The 20,958-nt window shown below is 31.7% G+C and overlaps 2 protein-coding genes across 2 annotated transcripts; one reads left to right on the top strand and one right to left on the bottom strand.

Moving 5' to 3' along the window:
* The first annotated feature begins 6,481 nt into the window (after positions 1–6,481).
* On the top strand, positions 6,482–8,692 carry nkx2.5 (NK2 homeobox 5). The gene is made up of 2 exons (XM_073821196.1): positions 6,482–6,827; positions 8,091–8,692. Exons 1-2 carry the CDS (start codon positions 6,482–6,484, stop codon positions 8,690–8,692), a joined length of 948 nt encoding a protein of 315 aa, XP_073677297.1.
* Positions 8,693–14,608: 5,916 nt separating this feature from the next.
* bnip1a (BCL2 interacting protein 1a) lies at positions 14,609–17,684 on the bottom strand. Its single transcript, XM_073820971.1, has 6 exons — positions 17,601–17,684; positions 16,821–16,913; positions 16,652–16,743; positions 15,771–15,875; positions 15,566–15,684; positions 14,609–15,494 (listed from the first exon to the last, which is right to left on the bottom strand). Exons 1-6 carry the CDS (start codon positions 17,682–17,684, stop codon positions 15,298–15,300), a joined length of 690 nt encoding a protein of 229 aa, XP_073677072.1. The 3' UTR covers positions 14,609–15,297.
* Positions 17,685–20,958: the final 3,274 nt, after the last annotated feature.

Genomic DNA, 20,958 nt, shown 5'->3' with positions numbered 1-20,958 from the left:
ATAAGATATTTTGTTTTTGTGTGAACCTGTATCTGAATTATAAATCATGCCATTTTATGTAATATCCTACCGTCTACAATCTTACAATACAATACATCAGGGGCAACATATATTTTCAATAGTGACCACACAGCTGTTCTTTATTATTGTGTTTAACAGAGAGAAGAAAATCTTTAGGTTTGACAATTTAATACACAACAATTTCTAATCAAAATGAATAGGTCCAAAGAAAATATTTTTAATCTTTTAAACATTAAAATTTTTTTTATGTTCTGTTTCTTTCTCAAAACTGCTTCACAGCATTGGCTGCTAGAAGCCTCTGTAATAATACGTATATCAGCAAGGAATGTGTCACAATATACTGTACAGTATTGCTGTACTGATGTTTTGAGCACAGCCCTATTTAGAGAGCCCCTTTTATAGTGATATAAATATTACTTATTCTATTGTTTGAGTCCTGAACTACACATAAATGCAATTAAAACTTCGAATAATGCATTATTTGTCTTATTAATGACATTGTTACTTGTTACGTAAGTAACTGGATGCCTACAATGAGGTGATGGACCCGAGGGGCTCTTTAATGTCTTGTTCCAGGTGCCCTTTTTATACTTTGAGCACCTGCCCCTTTAAAGGTCTCTGCATGGCCCTGTTAACCGACATCAACTATGAATGTCGTCAAAATAGCTGTTTCCATAAAAGTACTTAGTTAAAATCTAGTTGTAATTGGACGTAAATGCATGTAGCAAGCAAAGTAAATAGATTCTTAAATGTAAACTAAAGATAAACAAAACTTCTTAATTGTGAATAAATTATAAATACAGTACCTGTCAAAAGTTTTTGAACCGTAAGAATTTCAATGTTTTTTTTTTAAGAAGTCTCTTCTTTTCACCAAACCTGCATTTGATCCAAAGTACAGCAAAAACAGTACAATTTTGAAATATTTTTACAATTTAAAAATAACTCATTTCTATCTGAATATATTTTAAAATGCAATTTATTTCTGTGATCAAAGCTACATTTTTAGCATCATTGCTTAAGTGTTCAGTGTCACATGGTCCTTCAGAAATTATTCTAGTATGCCATTTGCTGCTTAATAAACATTTTTATTATTATTATTATTATTATTAACAGTTGAGTACATTTTTTTTCAGGATTCTTTGATGAAGCAGCATCTATCTGAAATAAAAAGCTTTTGTAACATTATATTATGTATACCATTCAAAAGCTTGGAGTCAGTGTAATTTTTTGGAAAAGAAACTACAGAAATTAACACTTCTATTTAGCTAGAAAGCTTTTAAATTGATCAAAAGTGATGATTAAGACATTTATAATGTTACAGATAAATGCTGTTCTTCTGAACTTTATATTCATCAAAGAAACCTGAAAAGATTCTGCTCTGCTCATTATGTTGTATGTTCAACATAAATGCTTTTTGAGCAGCAAATCAAAATATTAGAATGATTTCTCAAGGATCGTGTGACTGGAGTAATGATGTTTAATAAATACAGCTTTGAAATCACAGAAATAAATTACATTTTAAAATATATTCAAATAGAAAACAGTTATTTTAAATGGTAAAAATATTTCAAAATTTTACTGCTTTAGCTGTACTTTGGATCAAATAAATGCAGGCTTGGTGAGCAGAAGAGACTTCTTTAAAAAACTTTAAAAATGGTTTGACTGGAACTGTACACACAAATATGTGTGTGCGTGTATGTATTTTAATGACGTGATCAACAGTTTCACAAGAAAAGCAACAGTTTTTATGGCTTGATTTTAATTTTAAAACAACATTTATCCATCATATTCATTGCTCATTCTTTGGTCTGTATCTAAAAGAAAGGAAAAAGTATTTTCTTCAGAATGTCCAAGACTAGCCAGGAAGAGAGCAAGAGAGAGGAAAATGAGCAGCTTTTAAATAGTAAAAAAATATATTTCAATTTACTCCATTTTACTGCTTTTGCTGTAGTTTGGATCAGAAGAGACTTCTTTAAAAAGCATTAAAAATCTGACTGTTCAAAAACTTTTGACTGGTAGTGTATATTGTACACATAAAATGTTTAATGTTGTTATAATGAAATAAACATCATAAGACATGCAAATAAAACGTTTGTCAATGTTTAATTCTATAATAAGAAGCTTAGTGTCTTGACAATTAGCACAGGTCATATTTAGTTGAAACAAGTCTAAACACAGCTGCCTATGGAGTTTAGTCCTCTGTAGTGGACAAAAGTTTTCAGTGATTTCTCTGAGACCTTACATGTCAGAGTTTTAAGTCTGGATGTCCTGTACAGAGCACATTCAGGGCTTTTCAGAGATACCAAATGATTGGACGTTTCACCATGACCACTCTCTCTTCTTGGTCTTTAAAAATGGCTTTAAATAAAAATTAATTTAGTGATCAAATTTAACACCATTATTGAAATATGATAATATTTTGTAATGATCATTTAAATCTGAATAATTTTCACATTGTTTCTCATAAAATAAACATCTCAGAAAAATGTTATGGGGTTTCAAATTAAAATATGACTTTCTGTTATGAAACAGGACATTAATTTCATGCATGTCCACAGTAGAGGACACCAGGACTTGGTGCATGTTTATCACACATTTTGGGAAGTGAATAAGGAAATAAATTATATTTCAATATTGCTATGAAATATTAGATATTATTATGAAACTCTTGCCAATTATTACTCTCATTATTACACTTATTTGTGCATTATGTTGCCCCAAAAACACATTAATATGCAAATTATACACAGTTTAGAATTAGATACATTGTTTGAAAGCTTGTTCATGGCCATTTTACACAAAATGGTTTATGAAATCATTCTGTATATCTTTTAAAAAATAGTTGAGAATCATCTTTATATAAAGTTTTGTATGAAAAATCTGAATTAATTGAGTGATTAAACAAAAATTGGACTGTTTTTGCCTTTTTATGTCTATTCATGTCTTTTATTAAAAAAAAGGAGATTACCTAATGTCCTAATGTCCTCTACAGAGGATGTAGCATAACATGAATAAAATATACACTACCGTTTAAAAGTTTGGGGCCAGTAAATTTTTTTTTTTAAAGAATTTAATACTTTTATTCACCAAGGATGTGTTAAATTGATAAAAAGTGATCGCAAAAACTTATATTGTTAGAAAATATTTTCATTTTGAAGAAAGGCTGTTATTTTTAATTTTTAATTAATCGAAGAAAACAAAAAAAAGTATCACAGGTTCCCAAAAAATATTTGGTAGCACAACTGTTTCTAACATTGATAATTCTAATAATAAATCAGCATATTAGAATGATTTCTGAAGGATCATGTGACACTTAAGACTGGAGTAACAGCTGATTAAAAATTCAGCTTTTCATCACAGGAATAAATTCTATTTTAAAGTATGTTAAAATAAAAAAACATTATTTTATATTGTAAAAACATTTTGCAATATTACTGTTTTTTCTGTGTTTTTAATCAAATAAATGCAGCATAAGAGACTTCTTTAAAGACTATTACAAATCTTACTGACCCCAAACTTTTGAACGGTAGTGCAATTTTTCAAAAATTTCATTTTTCAATTTTGTTTTTATACACTAAACAATGTAATGACATGAAAAAATCCTAAAATCTCAACAACAACAAAAAAATCTGGTGTTAAATGAAGTGTTAAAAACGTGTTAGATTAAATATAAGACCATTAAAAATCTTCCTCCAGGAGGTGTTAAATTTGTAAGTGATTGACAGGGATGAAGAGGTCTGTGGTTTGAGTCTGGGCTCTCATCACTGCAGAAGACTCATTTAGATAACAGCCATCTCACCCCTCTGCCCCATCATTTCCTAAACAGGTCGGCCTACAGGAAGTTTTCAAGAACGTTATCCTACTCTTTATCTGCTCCAAATGCGCTGTTGAAAGACAACCCCTCAGATGCAGTTGCTTCGCACGGAGTTTGTGGCTCTTCTTCTCTCGACCGTGTAGTCTGTCATAATATTTATTTCAGAAATGCATCAAACAAGACGAATTATTCGACAGAGCTCTGTCTCAGAAAATCGCAGTAAACTCTCAGAAACATTTGCACGTTTTCAACACCATCCGTCACGAGGACAGTCAGTCACTAACTGCAGGAGATGCGTCGTAAATCATCGTGATATAAAACAGTTTCCATAAGCTGCGGAGTCAGTTTACTTTATTTCGCCAATTATTGCAGCGATGGATAAGGGAGTGTTGATTCGCTCATAGAGAAAAGTGCTCGCGTCCATTTATCAGAAACGCCTGTCCGAGACTCAGACGCACTGATTTTCTCCAAAACTATAAACACGAGGCTCTGGTGCAGACACGGGCCCAGCATTAACCGTTAGAGATAAAATAAACGATAATACTGTCTGTCTCCTCTGCACAAGCACAAACGATGACTAATATCCAGAGGAACGGCACCACTGTCCGCTGCTGCTGCCAAAAAACCGGATTACACTTGTAGTGTTCATGTTAATTACACTTTTAATGGATACTACTAATGAAATACTTAATATGTAATTGCTTGAGGAAGAATGTAATTGTTGTTGTTATTATTATTGCTGAATTACTGAAAGTGAATTACAAAAATGAAATCGGCTGAGTAACGTGTAACGGATAGTGTAACGCATACCGAATTATCACCGATGTTCAAAATTTAGGCTAATTGATTAAATAAAAATGTAAGAAATACAGGTGAATTAAGTCTAAAACTGTGTACTTTGTCTGTCTAAATAGACAGTGCAGCCAAAATGTGTATACGTTTTTGAGCAGTAAGATTTGTAATGTTTTTAAAGAAGTCTCTTCTGTTCACGAAGCCTGCATTTATTTGATCCAAAGTGCAGCAAAAACAGTAACATTTAGAAATGTTTTTACTATTTAAAATAACTGTTTTATATTTAAATATGTTTTAAAATGTAATTTATTTCTTGATTTTAAAGCTGACTTTTTAGCATCATTCCTCCAGTCACATGATCCTTCAGAAATCGTTATTCTGATTTGCTGCTCAAAAAACATTATAAATATGTTGAAAACAGCTGAGAATATTTTTTTAGGTTTCTTTGATGAATAGTAAGTTCAGAAGCACAGCATTTTGTAGCATTGTAAATGTCTTTATCACTTTTGATACATTTAAAGCATCCTTGCTCAATAAAAGTATTAATTTCTATAATTTCTTTTCCAAAAAAAAAAAAAAAAAGCTTTTCAAATGTGTAAAATCATAGTGTATAATGTTACAAAAACGTTTTATTTCAGATTAAAGATCTTTGGATCTTTCATCAAAGAATCCTGACAAAAGTATGCTACTGTTTTAAATATTGATGATGATAATAATAATAATAATAATAATAATAAATGTTTCGTGAACAGCAAATCAGTATTAGAATGATTTCTGAAGGATCATGCCATTAAGACTGAAGTAATGATGCTGAAAATGTAACATTTCATCACAGGAATAAATTACATTTTAAAATATATTCAAATAGAAGGCAGTTATTTTAAATAGTAAAAAATATTTTTGCTGTACTTTGGATCAAATAAATGCAGGCTTGGTGAGCAGAAAAGTCTTTTTTTAACTTTTGACTGTAATGTATGCACAATAATTAATTACAAATGAGTTAAAAAATGGCATATCGTGTTATCAAACCATCAGTCACAGATGTCTAGAAGTCCACACTGTACATGTGTTGTTATCATATCCATAATTTCCGCCGCACAGGTCTATATTTTATATGAATTGCCATGTGTTGCTCTTCTGCTGCATGCGGCTGTTCTGCGTGGGTGGGTTTCTGGTTTGTTGTCATCTGTTATCACGTCTTGATAACAAACCCAGTGGCACCAGAATCTTTCAGTGGTAGACAGTTGGGTTTGTCATTGCAGGTTTCAGGTTCCAGCAGTGGCACTGTCTGATCCCTTTGAGAAAACTCTTCTCTGGCCTGTAGTTTCCTCTGGATTAAACAATTAAGAGGAAAACAAACAAACCGAGTGTTGGTTCCAGCCAAAAGGAACATTTGCGGCCTCATAGGGATAATTAAAATAGATTATTTAAATCCATCTCTTTAGAGCTGACAGATTTCAAGCGTCGACCTGAATTAGAGCAAACACGAACTGTTAGGAAGATTTAAAAAACGAATAATATGGATATCAACCATGTTTGTTGGTGTTAAAGCTCCTATAATTGGTGTATATTTATCTTATGCATGGACTTGTATGGAGGTCTCAAAAGTCATTTTAATATTATGCGTCATTTGGCCAATGGGAAGTTCTGAAATGTTGTAAGCGTTGCTGACCCCGCCCCCTTTGTCTCGTTACTGCATGCACTCACTCCTTACACCCCGAAAGTGTGTTATGAGGGCTCTTTTAGAAAGATGAGCGCGGGTTTATACCTCTAAACACAAAAGTTTAACCCTATTCATTAACCGACTCCCTGATAAATGCCAACCGGATCGCCCAAGAGGACCATCATCTTTCCATGGCAATGTTCTCCAGCCAGATGACTTCCACTCCTTTCTCAGTGCGGGACATATTGAACCTGGAGCAGAATCAGGAGGACTTGGTCTCTCTGGACATGTCCCAGCGGCTGGACAGTGCCCTTATTCCGACCTCATCCTGCATGCTGTCTACTTTTAAGCAAGAGCAGTTCATGGAAATGCCATCCGGAGCGTCTCTCTTCAGCGAAGAGCTTCAGGACGACAAAGGCAACAAAAACAGCTCTCTGAACTTCGGTACCGCTGCCTTTTATGGGAAGACCTTCCTAGAAATGGACTATGTTAAAGACGCGAAGACGGATGACACGTTTGAAGACAAAGAGAAAAAAGGTGAGCTTTTGCAAGAGTCCGACATTTATTGGAAACCAAAGATGATTATTTAGATTCTCAGCAAATTCCCAGCTTTATTAAATTTGTTAATAATTTTAAACAAGCGCACTTGATAATACTAATTGCTATCATAAATCAGTTCAACAATCGCAATTGTTAGTTATTTTTATTACGCTTTTAATAATACAACTTTCGGTTTTTCGCCAGAAGTTCTTTATTATTAATTTCTATTTGCACTCTTAAAATTTATTTTTAATGGCATATTTGGTTCAACAGAGAAACGTTTCTTGAGATTATTAAAATGGTATTCACACAACCAAAAATGGTTGTTTTAAGAACTGTTTATAAAAATGTTCTGTAGTAAATCCAAAATAGTTCGTTTATGTAATCATTGCGGAACCTTTATTTTTTAAGATCGTAAATGTGACCCTGGACCACAAAACAAGTCATTAGAGTCTATTTCTTTAATTGAGATTTATACATCATCTGAAAGCTGCATAAATAAGCTTTCCGTTAATTTATGGATAGGACAATATTTAGCCGAGATATTTGAAAATCTGTAATCGGAGGGTGCAAAATAATCAAAATATTGTGAAAATCGCCTTTAAAGTTGTCCAAACGAGGTTCTTAGCAATGCATAAGCTATTACTAATCAAAAAATAACTTTTGAGATATTTACGGTTGGAAAGTTACAAAATATATTAATGGAACATGATCCTTACTTAACATCTTAATGATTTCTGGATCATTTTGACCCACAATTATTAGTCTAAATGGTTCCATAAAGAACCTTCAACATCTGAAGAACCGTTCTGTTTCACTTCTTTGTGCAAAAAAAAAAAAAAAAGATTCTACAGATTATAAAAAGGAAAGAAAGAGATGGTTCTTTAAAGAGCCTTTAACTGAATGGTTCTTTGTGGAACCAAAAAAAGGTTCTTCTATGGCATCGCTTGAAGAACCCTTTATTTTTAAGTGTGCATACAAAGCATTTTCGCTATTGCTACAAATATACCCGTGCTACTTATGACTGGTTTTGTGGTTCATTCACTCATAATAAATAAAAGTCACCAGTGCTTACATTTTAGAAGTTTAAAGCTACGTTTTGAGTTTTCAAAGTAAAAAGGTTTAAACTTTACAACATGCAGTAAAAAGGTCACTTAAAAAGTAAGAAAATGTAGAAATTAAACGATTTCTAAATAGAACGAATGGATAAAAACAAAAGACTAATGATAACTTTATCAATGAAATATCATCTATTTGCAGACATCAGCTGTTCTCAGGAAGATCCGAGTGAAGATCTAAAGCTGGACGACGCGGATCGACCCAAACAGAGGAAAAGAAGAAAGCCTCGCGTCCTCTTTTCTCAAGCTCAGGTGTACGAGCTGGAGCGACGCTTCAAACAGCAGAAATACCTCTCCGCACCTGAGAGAGATCACCTAGCCAACGTGCTCAAGCTCACCTCCACACAGGTGAAGATCTGGTTCCAGAACAGACGCTATAAGTGCAAGAGGCAGCGTCAGGATCAGACCCTGGAGATGGTGGGCATCGCTCCTCCGAGACGCATCTCGGTGCCGGTTTTGGTGCGGGATGGAAAACCGTGCTTGGGAGACACATCCACATACAACACCTCGTACAATGTGGGGATCAATCATTTCACCTACAACACCTATCCTGCGTTTAGTAACTTCCCGAGTCCGGGGAACACGAACTATTCATGCAACTATCCGTCGAGCATGTCCAGCATCCAGCCCTCACAGTCCAACAGCAACTACGTAAACTTTGGCGTTGGGGATCTTAATAACGTCCAGGCTTCGTTTCAATCCAGCAGCGGGGTCCCTTCACTACATGGCATCCGAGCTTGGTGAAAAAAGAACTTTAATTGCATGCATTATTTTTATGGACATTTACATTCAAGTGATTTTTCATAATAGACAGAAGCTGGGATGGTTTTGCTCTGTCAGATGCAAGATAACTCCATTTTTTTTTTAAACCTGATTAATTTGCTTGCACTTGAGTTAAATTATGAGAGATAAGCCGCACGTTAAATAGGTAGGTAGATTATTTATCATTTTCACCAGGCCTTTATAGCCTGTAAAACTCGGGCGAAATTAGGTTTCTTTTTCATCTTCGTTTTCTTTCTTTTCAATGTCAGTCTCATTTTTATAAAAATCGACAGATAAATGATATAGACTGTAACCAGTAAGTGCCATCAGTTATTAACTAAACGGTATTATCATTATTAAGAAATAAATGTATTTGTGTATAGCCAGAAAGTACCGCACGAATACGGTTCGAGTTAAGGTTTTGTTATTAATTTGTTTGTGTAAGTCTGATATGTAACTTTTTGAAAGAAAATAATAAAGGCTTTTCAAGAATGCATGCAATTATTATTTGGTTTGTGTGATAACAATGCAAATATTAGCTTATCAACAACAACAACAATAATAATTAGCCTAATATGTGACGTAATTTAATAATATACTCGTAAATTCGTATTTACGAATGACATTAGTAAAACTGATAAACATTTTATTATTATTATATTTGCTGAACCCATTTTTTCTTATAATTCTTGTTCCCATTCCTTGTTCTTGTTTTGCTTTTTTTATCTAACAAAATGGCATTGCTTTATTTCTGTCGTCCATTAAAGGACAAATAAACGAATAAATAAACAAAAATGAATTTGTATTAATTTTTTATTTTAATTTCAGAATGTACAATTATTATTTGGATAGTGTAATAACAATTAAAATATTTGTTTATTTACAACAACACTAATCATTAATATTTGATGTAAATATATTTATATATATGAATTATATTCCAAAACATTTATTGTTATTATTATTATTGTTGTCATTATTATTATTATTATTATTATTATTATTATTATGTTTGCTGAGCCAACATTTTCTTACTAATTCCTATTCCTATTCCTTGTTCTTATTTTTAATACAGCCCTAACTTTAAAAAGGCACAGCTTTATCTCTGTTGTCCATTAAAGGATAAATAAATACATAATTATTTATTTTGAGAATTTACAGTTATTATTTGGTTTGTGTAACAGCAATTAAAATATTAGCATAACAATAACATCACTAACAATTATTAGACGTCATTAATGATATACTTGTAAATTCGTATTTACGAATTACATTCCTAAAACATTATTATTATTATTATTGTATTTGCTGAACCCAACTTTTTCTTAACCATTATTATTTCCATTCCCAAATAAATAAATAAATATAAATAAATAAATAAATTATTTATTTACTTTTAGAATTTACAATTATTATGTGGTTTGTGTAATAACAATTAAACTATAATGGAATGTTAACAACAACACTAATAATGATATACTGGTACATTCGTACGACTTACATTCCTTAAACATTATTATTATTATTATTATTATTATTATTTTTAATATATTTTACATTTTTTGCTGAATACAACTTTTTCTTAACCATTCTTACTCCCATTCCCAAATAAATAAATATTTTTTTATTTTTAGAATTTACAATTATTATTTGGTTTGTGTAATAACAATTAAACTATAATGGAAAATTAACAACAACACTAATAATTATTATTTGACGTAATTAATGATTAATGATAACTCGTAAATTCGTATAAACTGATAAACATTTTATTATTATTATTATTATTATTATTATTATTGGTGTACCTAACTTTCTGTTAACAATTAATTTTAAAACTTAAATCTCTATTATCCATTAGGAAAATAAATAAATAATAAAAATAAATAAATAATTATATATAGAATTTAAAAGTTTGTTTGTCATGTTTGGTAAATACGATTATGCAAGTTTAATCTTTGGTGACACTTTTTTAACAAAACTGAATCTGAGATATGCATTTACTGTGATTTATAAATATATATTAAATTAAAATATTTAAATAACAATATTAATAACAATATTTAATAATGACGTTTCAGCTAAGACTTGAACCGAGGTGAATACTTGCGCTGTTGACGCAAGTTCCCCAAGTTGCAAATACTTCAAGACATCCTTCATTTTGGTGTATCATGTATTTTGCTTTGACATATCTCCATAGTAAAACGGTTTGACCCGATTATTGAGTTTCGGGTGATAAATTAGTCGTCCTTGCGATGATCTTGAATGCAGTTCACTGTTTAAACGAAACTCTCTAATAGCGCAACCCTACGCAAAAGGCTTTTTGTCGATAGCAACAGATACCCAAATCCAGACAATTAAAATTTTTGTATGCTGTTCGTGCAAAGGTTTGATTGACAACACAAAAGTGCTTTGCTTAGTGCGCAGAATGGCACAATTTGCTCGACAAAGACCTGGATAGAGGAGGGAAGGAGATGCACATTTGCTGCCACTTAAAATGAGTAATAGATTGTCCTTGGGCATCTCTTGGGCCTCTCCACACATATCAGTAAACACAATTCCCCTCTAGGACTGAGCCAGCGTCTACTTATACATCTAAATAATATATTTCACAATAGCAAGCTTACTGTGTCAATTCAAGTCAAATATGGGGCCAGTGAGAGGTAAAGAGAAAGGTCACACAGTTACAATAGTGGCCCACTCTTCAGAGGCGTTGAAAAGAACAAGTCAGATAACATGGACGCACATCTCTAAAAATAACAGACCTTGTCCTCCGGCCACAATGGAAGGAGAATGACAGAGAGAGAGGAGAGAGAGAGACCAGAGATGGAATAATCAGCTTTTCCGGGTCTTATCGGAGGAAAGACAGGGTCGCATGCCTCTTTATCAGCACGGCTCTGATTATGGCCATAGCTTTTCTGAGCTTTTCCCCCCTGCGATACTCCAGTTCTGTCTTGCACAACAGCTGCTACTTCATCGCTGCCCGGGATGAGAGTTTAACTCACCTAAACTGCCTGTCATACTGTAGGTGTCTATGTGACAGCCTCCAGCGTCTAGCATGGATTCAGATGGAGGCATGAAACTGAAAAACTGAGGGCTGGTGGCAATACCGATCCTTAAAAAAGTACATTTCATGGTGTAGTTTTACAAAAGAAAATACAGTGCCTTGCAAAAATATTCATACCCCTTCATTTATTTCACATTTTGTTTTGTTGCAGCATTATGTTAAATTACTTTTTTTCCACATCAATCTACATCTCATACACCATAATGACAAAGCACAAAACAGGTTTGTAACAACTTTGCAAATTTATTAGAAATAAAAAAACTGAAAAGATCCCGTTGCATAAGTATTCATACCCTTTTCTGGGACACTCGAAATTTTGCTCAGGAGCATTCATATTGCTTCTAGATGTTACTACACTTGGAGTGGAGTCAAACTGTGGCAAATTCATTTGAATGAGTATGATTTAGAAAGGCACACACCTAACAGCTGAAAATGCATATCAGAGCAAAAACCAAGTCCTGAGGTCAAGATAACTGCAAGGCACTGTATGCCTTACATTAGATTTATTCTAAATGATTGAGAATAAAAATTGAGATAATGCAACGCAAAACTGTTTTTTTTAAACGAAATGCATTCTTTTATTCAGCAAAGACACATTACATTTATCAAAAAAGACTGGAAAAATAGGTCTTAAATTAGATTTATTCTAAATGATTGAGAATAAAAATTGAGATAATACAATGCAAAACTGTTTTTTTCTTTAAAGAAATGCATACTTTTATTCAGCAAACACACATTACATTTATCAAAAAAGACTGAAAAAATAGGCCTTAAATTAGATTTATTCTAAATGATTGAGAATAAAAATTGAGATAATGCAATGCAAAACTGTTTTTTTAAAGGAATGCATACTTTTATTCAGTAAAGACATTACATTTATCAAAAAAGTCTGAAAAAATAGGTCTTAAATTAAATTTATTCTAAATGATTGAGAATAAAAATTGAGATAATACAATGCAAAACTGTTTTTTAAAGGAATGCATACTTTTATTCAGCAAACACACATTACATTGATAAAAAAGACTGAAAAAATAGGCCTTACATTAGATTTATTCTAAATGATTGAGAATAAAAATTGAGATAATACAATGCAAAACTGTTTTTTTAAAGGAATGCATACTTTTATTTAGCTAAGACACATTACATTTATCAAAAGAGACTGTGAAGGCATTTACTTTTATTAAAACAAAATTAAGCAGCACTGTTTTCAACATTAATAATAATCAGAAATGTTTCTTGTGCAGCAATTCCGCATAATAGAACTATTGCTGAAGTGACACTGAAGACTGGATTAATAGTTTTGCATTACAGGAATAAATTTAATTTTAACATTTACACTACTAGTCAAAAGTTTTTGAACAGTAAAATTTTTAATGGAAAGACTTCTCTTCTGCTCAACAAGTTTGCATTTATTTGATCCAAAGTACAGCAAAAACAGTTAAATTGTAAAATATTTTTACTATTTAATATAACTGTTTTCTATTTGAATATATTTTAAAATGTAATTTTAAATGTAATTCCTGTGATCAAAGCTACAATTTCAGCATCATTACTCCAGTCTTCAGTGTCACATGATCCTTCAGAAATCATTCTAATATGCTGATTTGCTGTGCGAGAAACATTTATTAGTAGTAGTATTGTTATCAGTATAAAAAACATTTTTTCTCAGGATCCTTTGATAAATAGAAAGATCCAAAGATCAGCATTTATCTGAAATAAAAAGCTTTTGTAACATTATACACTATATACCATTCAAAAGCCTGAAGTCAGTAAAGATTTCTATTTCAGATAAATGCTAAATACTTTCTATTCATCAAATATCATTCAAAGAAACCTGAAAAAAAAAATCTACTCAGCTGTTTTCAACATTTATTTATTTAAAATGAATTAAAATTAATATTTAAACAGTTGGGTACATTTTTTTAAGATTGTTTGATGAATAGAAAGATCCAAAGATCAGCATTTATCTGAAATAATTTTTTTTTCTATATTATATTATATTATACACTATAGGTACTCCAAAAGCTTGGAGTCAGTATATATATACTTTATATATATTTTTATTATTATTATTTTTTTTTTAATGATAGAAATGAATACTTTTATTTAGCAATTAATACTTTTATTTAGCAAGGATGTTTTTCTATTTATCAAAGAAACCAGAAAAAAAATTCTACTCAGCTGTTTTCAACATTTATTTATTTAAAATAATTTAAAATTAATATTTAAAACAGTTGGGTTCATTTTTTCAGGATCCTTTGATAAATAGAAAGATCCAAAGATCAGCGTTTATCTGAAATAAAAAGCTTTTGTAACATTATACACTATATACCATTCAAAAGCCTGAAGTCAGTAAAGATTTCTATTTCAGATAAATGCTAAATACTTTCTATTCATCAAATATCATTCAAAGAAACCTGAAAAAAAAAATCTACTCAGCTGTTTTCAACATTTATTTATTTAAAATGAATTAAAATTAATATTTAAACAGTTGGGTACATTTTTTTAAGATTGTTTGATGAATAGAAAGATCCAAAGATCAGCATTTATCTGAAATAATTTTTTTTTTCTATATTATATTATATTATACACTATAGGTACTCCAAAAGCTTGGAGTCAGTATATATATACTTTATATATATATTTTTTTTTATTATTATTATTTTTTTTTTAATGATAGAAATGAATACTTTTATTTAGCAATTAATACTTTTATTTAGCAAGGATGTTTTTCTATTTATCAAAGAAACCAGAAAAAAAATTCTACTCAGCTGTTTTCAACATTTATTTATTTAAAATAATTTAAAATTAATATTTAAAACAGTTGGGTTCATTTTTTCAGGATCCTTTGATAAATAGAAAGATCCAAAGATCAGCATTTATCTGAAATAAAACATAAATAAATAACATATAAATACATTTTTTTTTACTATATTATATTATACACTATAGGTACTCCAAAAGCTTGGAGTCAGTATATATATACTTATTATATTTTATTATTAATATTTTTAAATGATAGAAATGAATACTTTTATTTAACAAGGAGGTTTTTCTATTCATCAAAGAAACCTGAAAAATTCTACTCAGCTGTTTTCAACAATAATAATAAATGTTTTTTGAGCAGCAAATCAGAATATTAAAATGATTTCTAAAGGATCGTGTGACTGGAGTAATGATGCTAAAATTCAGCTTTGAAATTACAGGAATAAATTACATTTTAAAATATATTCAAATAAAAAAACAGTTATTTCAAATAGTAAATATATTTAAAAATTTTACTGAATTTGCTGTACTTTGGATCAAATAAATGCAGGCTTGGTGAGAAAAAGAGACTTCTTAGAAAACATTAAAAATCTTTTGACTGGAAGTGAATACACGTGTGTGTGTATTTCTGTATTTTAATGACATGATTAACAGTTTCACAAGGACAGCAAAAGTTTTTACGGCTTGTATATGCATTTCTTATTTTAAAACAACATATATCCATCATATTCATTGTGCATTATTTGGTCTGTGTTTAAAAGAAAGGAAAAAGTCTTTTCTTCAGAATGTACAAGACTGTAGCCAGGAAGAGAGCGAGAGCAAGGAAAATGAGCAGCTTATCTGTGAGTTCCCGTCGATTGTATTTAATAATGAGCTTTCTGCCCAGCTGGATGGTTCCTGTCATGGCTTTAAACTCTTCATTAGTTTCCAACACGGTCCTGGAAGACGTCGCTACAGAAATGTAAACATTACTTTCCCAGTATGCAGACACAGATCAAATATAAAACGTCCAAGTCACCCACCTAATGTGCTCATGGTCTCCTCGCTCTGCTGAACCTGCTGTGCCATCATCCGGCTGATGCTCATCAGACTCTCTGTAATGCCACTGGAGGTCTGAGCGAGGCTTTCTTTCGTCATCTTTCTGATTAAATGGATGGAGAATAAATTCAGGTGATCAGAAGTAGCAGTAAACATCATTCGCAGAAGAAATACTGCTTTCAAACTCACCTGTGTCTTACTGACATGTCCTCTGAATTTAATAAATCTCCCTTCTCCAGCTTATCGATTGACAGTTTACAAGCGAGATTCGCCTTCCTCCAAGCGGTCTGATTACTGCAAGAAGAACACACTTCATTGTAGGCGAGACACTGCAGGTGAATAGGGTAAAAAATTACTTACCCAGTTTGATAATTGCAAACATTTTTTTGTATTACAAGTTTTCTAAAATGTTAGGTTTAAATATGCTAATGAGCCATTATTTAATGAAATATGAGCTCATTTGCATACATTTCTAGTACAAAAATCTAAACACTGGATGAAGTCAGTTTCAAAATCCTTGTTTAAATTTTTTGACATATTAGAGTCAAAAGTTTTTACAGATGGGATTTTGGGCATCTCGTTTTGTCACTCCATAATTCAGAAAAAAACAGAACAGACAGGAAACACTACATTTTTTTTAACCATTTTTGGGTAATATAACCAAGCAAATTACATATGAACAAATCCCTCTGTAAAAACCTTCAGGATATAGACAGAAAAAAAAAAGTAAAGTTTGGTGTGTGTAAGTGCTACTGAAGTGGAGATTTATGGCTCAGTGTAGGAGAAAACACTCATTTTGAGAAAACGGATTTTAAATATATGGATTGTAATTGAAATCTATTGACACAAATAGATAAAGTGCTATAAAAGAAAGACTTAACAGTGTCTTTTGGGTGTTTTCTTTCCACTAGTCTAAAAAAAACACTTCTCAAATCTTAAATTTGACAGGTGCATGAAAAAACAGCATTTTTGCCTGCAGTGTTTCCCTTAAGACCAAATACACTTTTACATAGGCATTATTTTATAAAATGCATTAAAACTGAGAAGGACACAACTGAAGCAATCATTACCTAAGCATTTGTTTCCGATGTCCTTCTGCTTTATTGAGTAGGGTCTGCTTGTCAGACTCTTTGTCCTGTTCTTTTCCCATTTGCTCCAGATCCTGTTTAAAAAATGTCATTAACAGTTTATAGTTCAGAATTAGCTTAATAATCAGTTTATAAAGCATCAGTTTCTCACCTGAATCCGCTGTCTAAGATTGTTGAATTTTTCTTTTACTATAACATTTAAGTCTGTCAGTTTGCTCTGTGGTCCTGTGCATTCACTGACATCCTGCAAAACATTATATGGATCAATATATGGCACACTGGACCACAAAACCAGTCTTAAGTAGCAGGGGTATATTTGTAGCAATAGCCAAGAATACATTGTATGGGTCAAAATTATTGATTTTTATTTTATGCCAAAATGTCCTACCATAAATATATTAAAATGTAATTTTTGATTAGTAATATGCATTGCTAAGAACTTCATTTGGACAACTTTAAAGGTGATTTTCTTAATATTTGGATTTTTTTGCACCCTCAGATCTTTGCCAAATATTGTCCTATCCTAACAAACCATACATCAATGGAAATCTTATTATGATATATAAATCTTTTTTCTTTTTTTAATTACCCTTATGACTGGTTTTGTGGTCCAGGGTCACATATTAAGTTAGAAGAAAACACTTAAAAAATATATATAACTGAAAAATATGGCACTAATAGACTATTACAGATGTTATATTTTGAGTCAATACAAAAATAAAATGCTTGATTCACCATAATAAATTTAAAATAGATTTCATCCACTCATTAGCTTTTTATGATCCTTGTAAATTATTTATTTCATCAGCATTTCTAATATTTTATTTTTTATTTTTAAATACTGCCTTTAAAACAAGTCTAATATGACAAATATCGTAATGTTTAAGTTGTATAAATACAAACACCTTGACGTTTTATAAAACATTCATACCTGAACGAGAGCTTTTATTTCTAAATCATACTTGATGATTTCTTGTTCACATATTCGGACGTGTACATCTGCAGAGGATGCCATCGCTGCAGTCTGAGCGCTGATGACTTCCGGCCGCAAAAGCATTGCTAATTTCAAAATAAAAGTCGCGACTCTTCTCAAGCGCACAGTGCGTTTATTTTTATTTTTTATTTATTTATTTTTTATCGCAAAACTTGTAAAAAAAAAAAACAAAAAAAAAAACACACACACACACACACACACACACACACACACACACACACACACACACACACACACACACACACACACACACACACACACACACACACACACACACACACACACACACACACACACACAAGAACAGGGAAATTAGGCATTGATAAATTCCTACAAGGAACAATCAATAATATTCTGGATTTGCGTAACATCAAATTATGGTGTTATCCATACAGAAAAGAAAAGTATAAAAATAAATAACATCCTTTTAGAAACGTTGTCATAATGCAACAATAATTTGGCATTTTTGTTATTTGTAAGCCTAAGAGATAAAGCAAGAGAATCAAGTTCAGCAAGAATAAAGAAAAGAACAGAAGATTTAAGCCATTTTTGCTTATGAATGAAAATTTTTTGCATTTAATATAAGAAAGTTAACAACCTATTCAACAGATACTAGTTTTGGATTTTCATAATAAAAAATAACATCTTTGTTATTTACATATATATAAGTGGTCATAGAGATATTTGATCATTCTTTAATCATTTATTTTTGTTTCTTTTTTATATGTATTGTATTTTTTACTCTTAGCCCCAATCTAGGTTTAGAAATAGTGTCAAAAATAAAAATACATTACGTTACATAAAAAGTAAATGTCACTTGTGAGAAATATTTGTTTTATTTCCATTCAGGCTGTAAGTTGATAAAACGCTTACTATTAAAAAATATTTTATATCCAAGAAAAATAAAATAAAATCATAAAATATATTTAAAAATATTTATTTAATTATTTATTTATTTATTGTATGAGGACTAAATGTTTGCGTTAACCTGATGTAATTTTTCTTCTGTTTTATTTTATTTTATTTTTTCTTGGATATAAAATATTTTTTGACAGTAACGTTTTTTAGAAACTTACATACTGAATGGAAATTAAACAAATATTTCTATGTGATGTAATGTATTTTTATTTTTATTTTTGACACATTTCTAAATCTAGATTTGGGCTAAGAGCAAAAAACAAAACACATAGAAAAGTAACAAAAATAAATGATTAAAGAATGACCAAATGTTTCTATGACCACTTTTAGGTTAACAAAATACAGGTATGTGCCAAAAAATTACAATATCAAGGGATGGTCCATTTATTTCAATAATTTGTTTCAAATAGTGAAACTTGTATGATATATTAGTTCACTACACACAAAGTGAAATATTTCAAGCCTTTATTTGTTTCAATTTTGATGATTATGGATTAAAGACAAAAAAAAAACAAATCCAGTATTTCACAAAATTAGAATATTTCATGTGACCAATAAAAAAGGATCTTAAACACATGTTGGCCTTCTGAAAAGTGTGTTAATGTACTGTATTACAGTATGTCCTCAGTACTTTGTTGGGCCTTTTGCACTAATTCCAGCATCAAGGCGACGTGGCATGGAGGCCATCAGCCTTTGACACAGATGTGTGTTATGGAAGCCCAAGCTTTGATATTGGCCTTCAGCTTGTCTGCATTTGGGGGTCTCTGTTCCCTCATCTTCCTCTTGACAATACCCCATAGATTTTCAATGGGGATTAAGTCAGGTGAGTTTGCCGGCCAATCAAGTACAGTTATTCCATGGCTATTAAACCAGGTACTTGTAGTTACTGGACTTTAAGCAGCTTGACTTATGTGCCTCTCCGGTCTTCCTCCAGACTCTGGGACCTTGATTTCCAAATGAAATGCAAAATTTGGGCAACAAACCAGTACTTTTTCTCCGTAGCCCAGCACAGACGCTTCTGATGTTGTTTTTCAGGAGTGGCTTGACGCATGGAATTCTCCAGCTGTAGCTCATATCATGCAGACGTCTGTATGTGGTGCTTCTTGACGCACTGACACCAGCCTCAGTCCACTCCTAATGAAACTCCCCCAGATTTCTGAACCACCCTTGCTTGACAATCCTCTCAATGCTATGGTCATCCCTGTCACTTGTGCACCACATTTTTCCCTCCCTCTTAACACTCTGTTAATATACTTGCGCTCTGTGAGCATCCAGCTTCTTTTGCAATTGCCTTTTGAGACTTTTCCTCCTTATGGAGTGTGTCAATGATGGTCTTCTGCACAACCGTCAAGTCAGCAGTCGTCTACTAAGCCAGACTGAGACAATTTAAAGGCTGAGGAAACCTTTGCAGGTGTTTTGCATTAATGAGCTGACTAGATTGGGACACAGGGAGCCTACAATGTTGAACTTTGTCATGATAATCTAATTTTGTGAAATACTGGATTGGTTTTTTTTTTTTTTTTTTTGTCTTTAATCCATATTCATTAAAATTGAAACAAATAAAGGCTTGAAATATTTCACTTTGTGTGTAGTTAACTAATATAACATTTCACCTTTTGAAACAAATTATTGAAATAAATGGATTTTCCCTCGATATTCTAATTTTTTGGCACATACCTGTATAAGAATGGAAACCAAGAGTGACAAAGCGACTTTTCTTGTTGTTTATCGCCCTCTACTGTTGTCAATTGAGCATAGATGAACTGTAATGATGTATTTGCACACTGGACAGTAAGTGGCTCCATCAATTTCAATTCCCAGGATGGTTAACGGATTCATGTGTGAAGTTCACTTAGCCAAAGTTCACAATAAAATGCATTTCAATATTTAAAAAAAAAAAAAAAAGCTTGCATGCCATTGGCCCAATCACGAATGAGACGAAAGGTGGGATCTGGTACACTGAGTCCCAAGGGATCTGGCGTTTGTTTTGAAAGTGAGGAGTGTCAGCAGTTGTCCAGCCTCAGAGTTTGTTTGATTGTTGAGCTCTATGAATATTTGCGTTACAGGAGCGCTGGAGAGTTCAGAGCACGATAGACAACCTGAAATGATTCTACATCTCTGATACAGGTAAGCTTTTCTTTATTGATTTTATACATTACAAAAACGCGTTAGCTAGCCTATATTAACATTAACCTCCTGACATTTAGCAATTGTTTGCTTAATTTGGTTTTCGATTAAATTAAAACTCTTAAACTCTTAAGGGGAGACACCGCAGGCAAAAACACTGTTTTTTCATGCAGTTAAGTTTTTGGGCTTTTTGGCGTTTTATAAAGTGTGTTTTTTTTAGACTAGTGGAAAGAAAACACCTAAAAGATAC

This window comes from Garra rufa, chromosome 16 (genome assembly GCF_049309525.1).
Source record: "Garra rufa chromosome 16, GarRuf1.0, whole genome shotgun sequence".
NCBI lineage: Eukaryota > Metazoa > Chordata > Actinopteri > Cypriniformes > Cyprinidae > Garra > Garra rufa.
The sequence above is the reverse complement of the archived record's forward strand: the minus strand, read 5'-3'. Positions and strand labels throughout refer to the sequence as shown.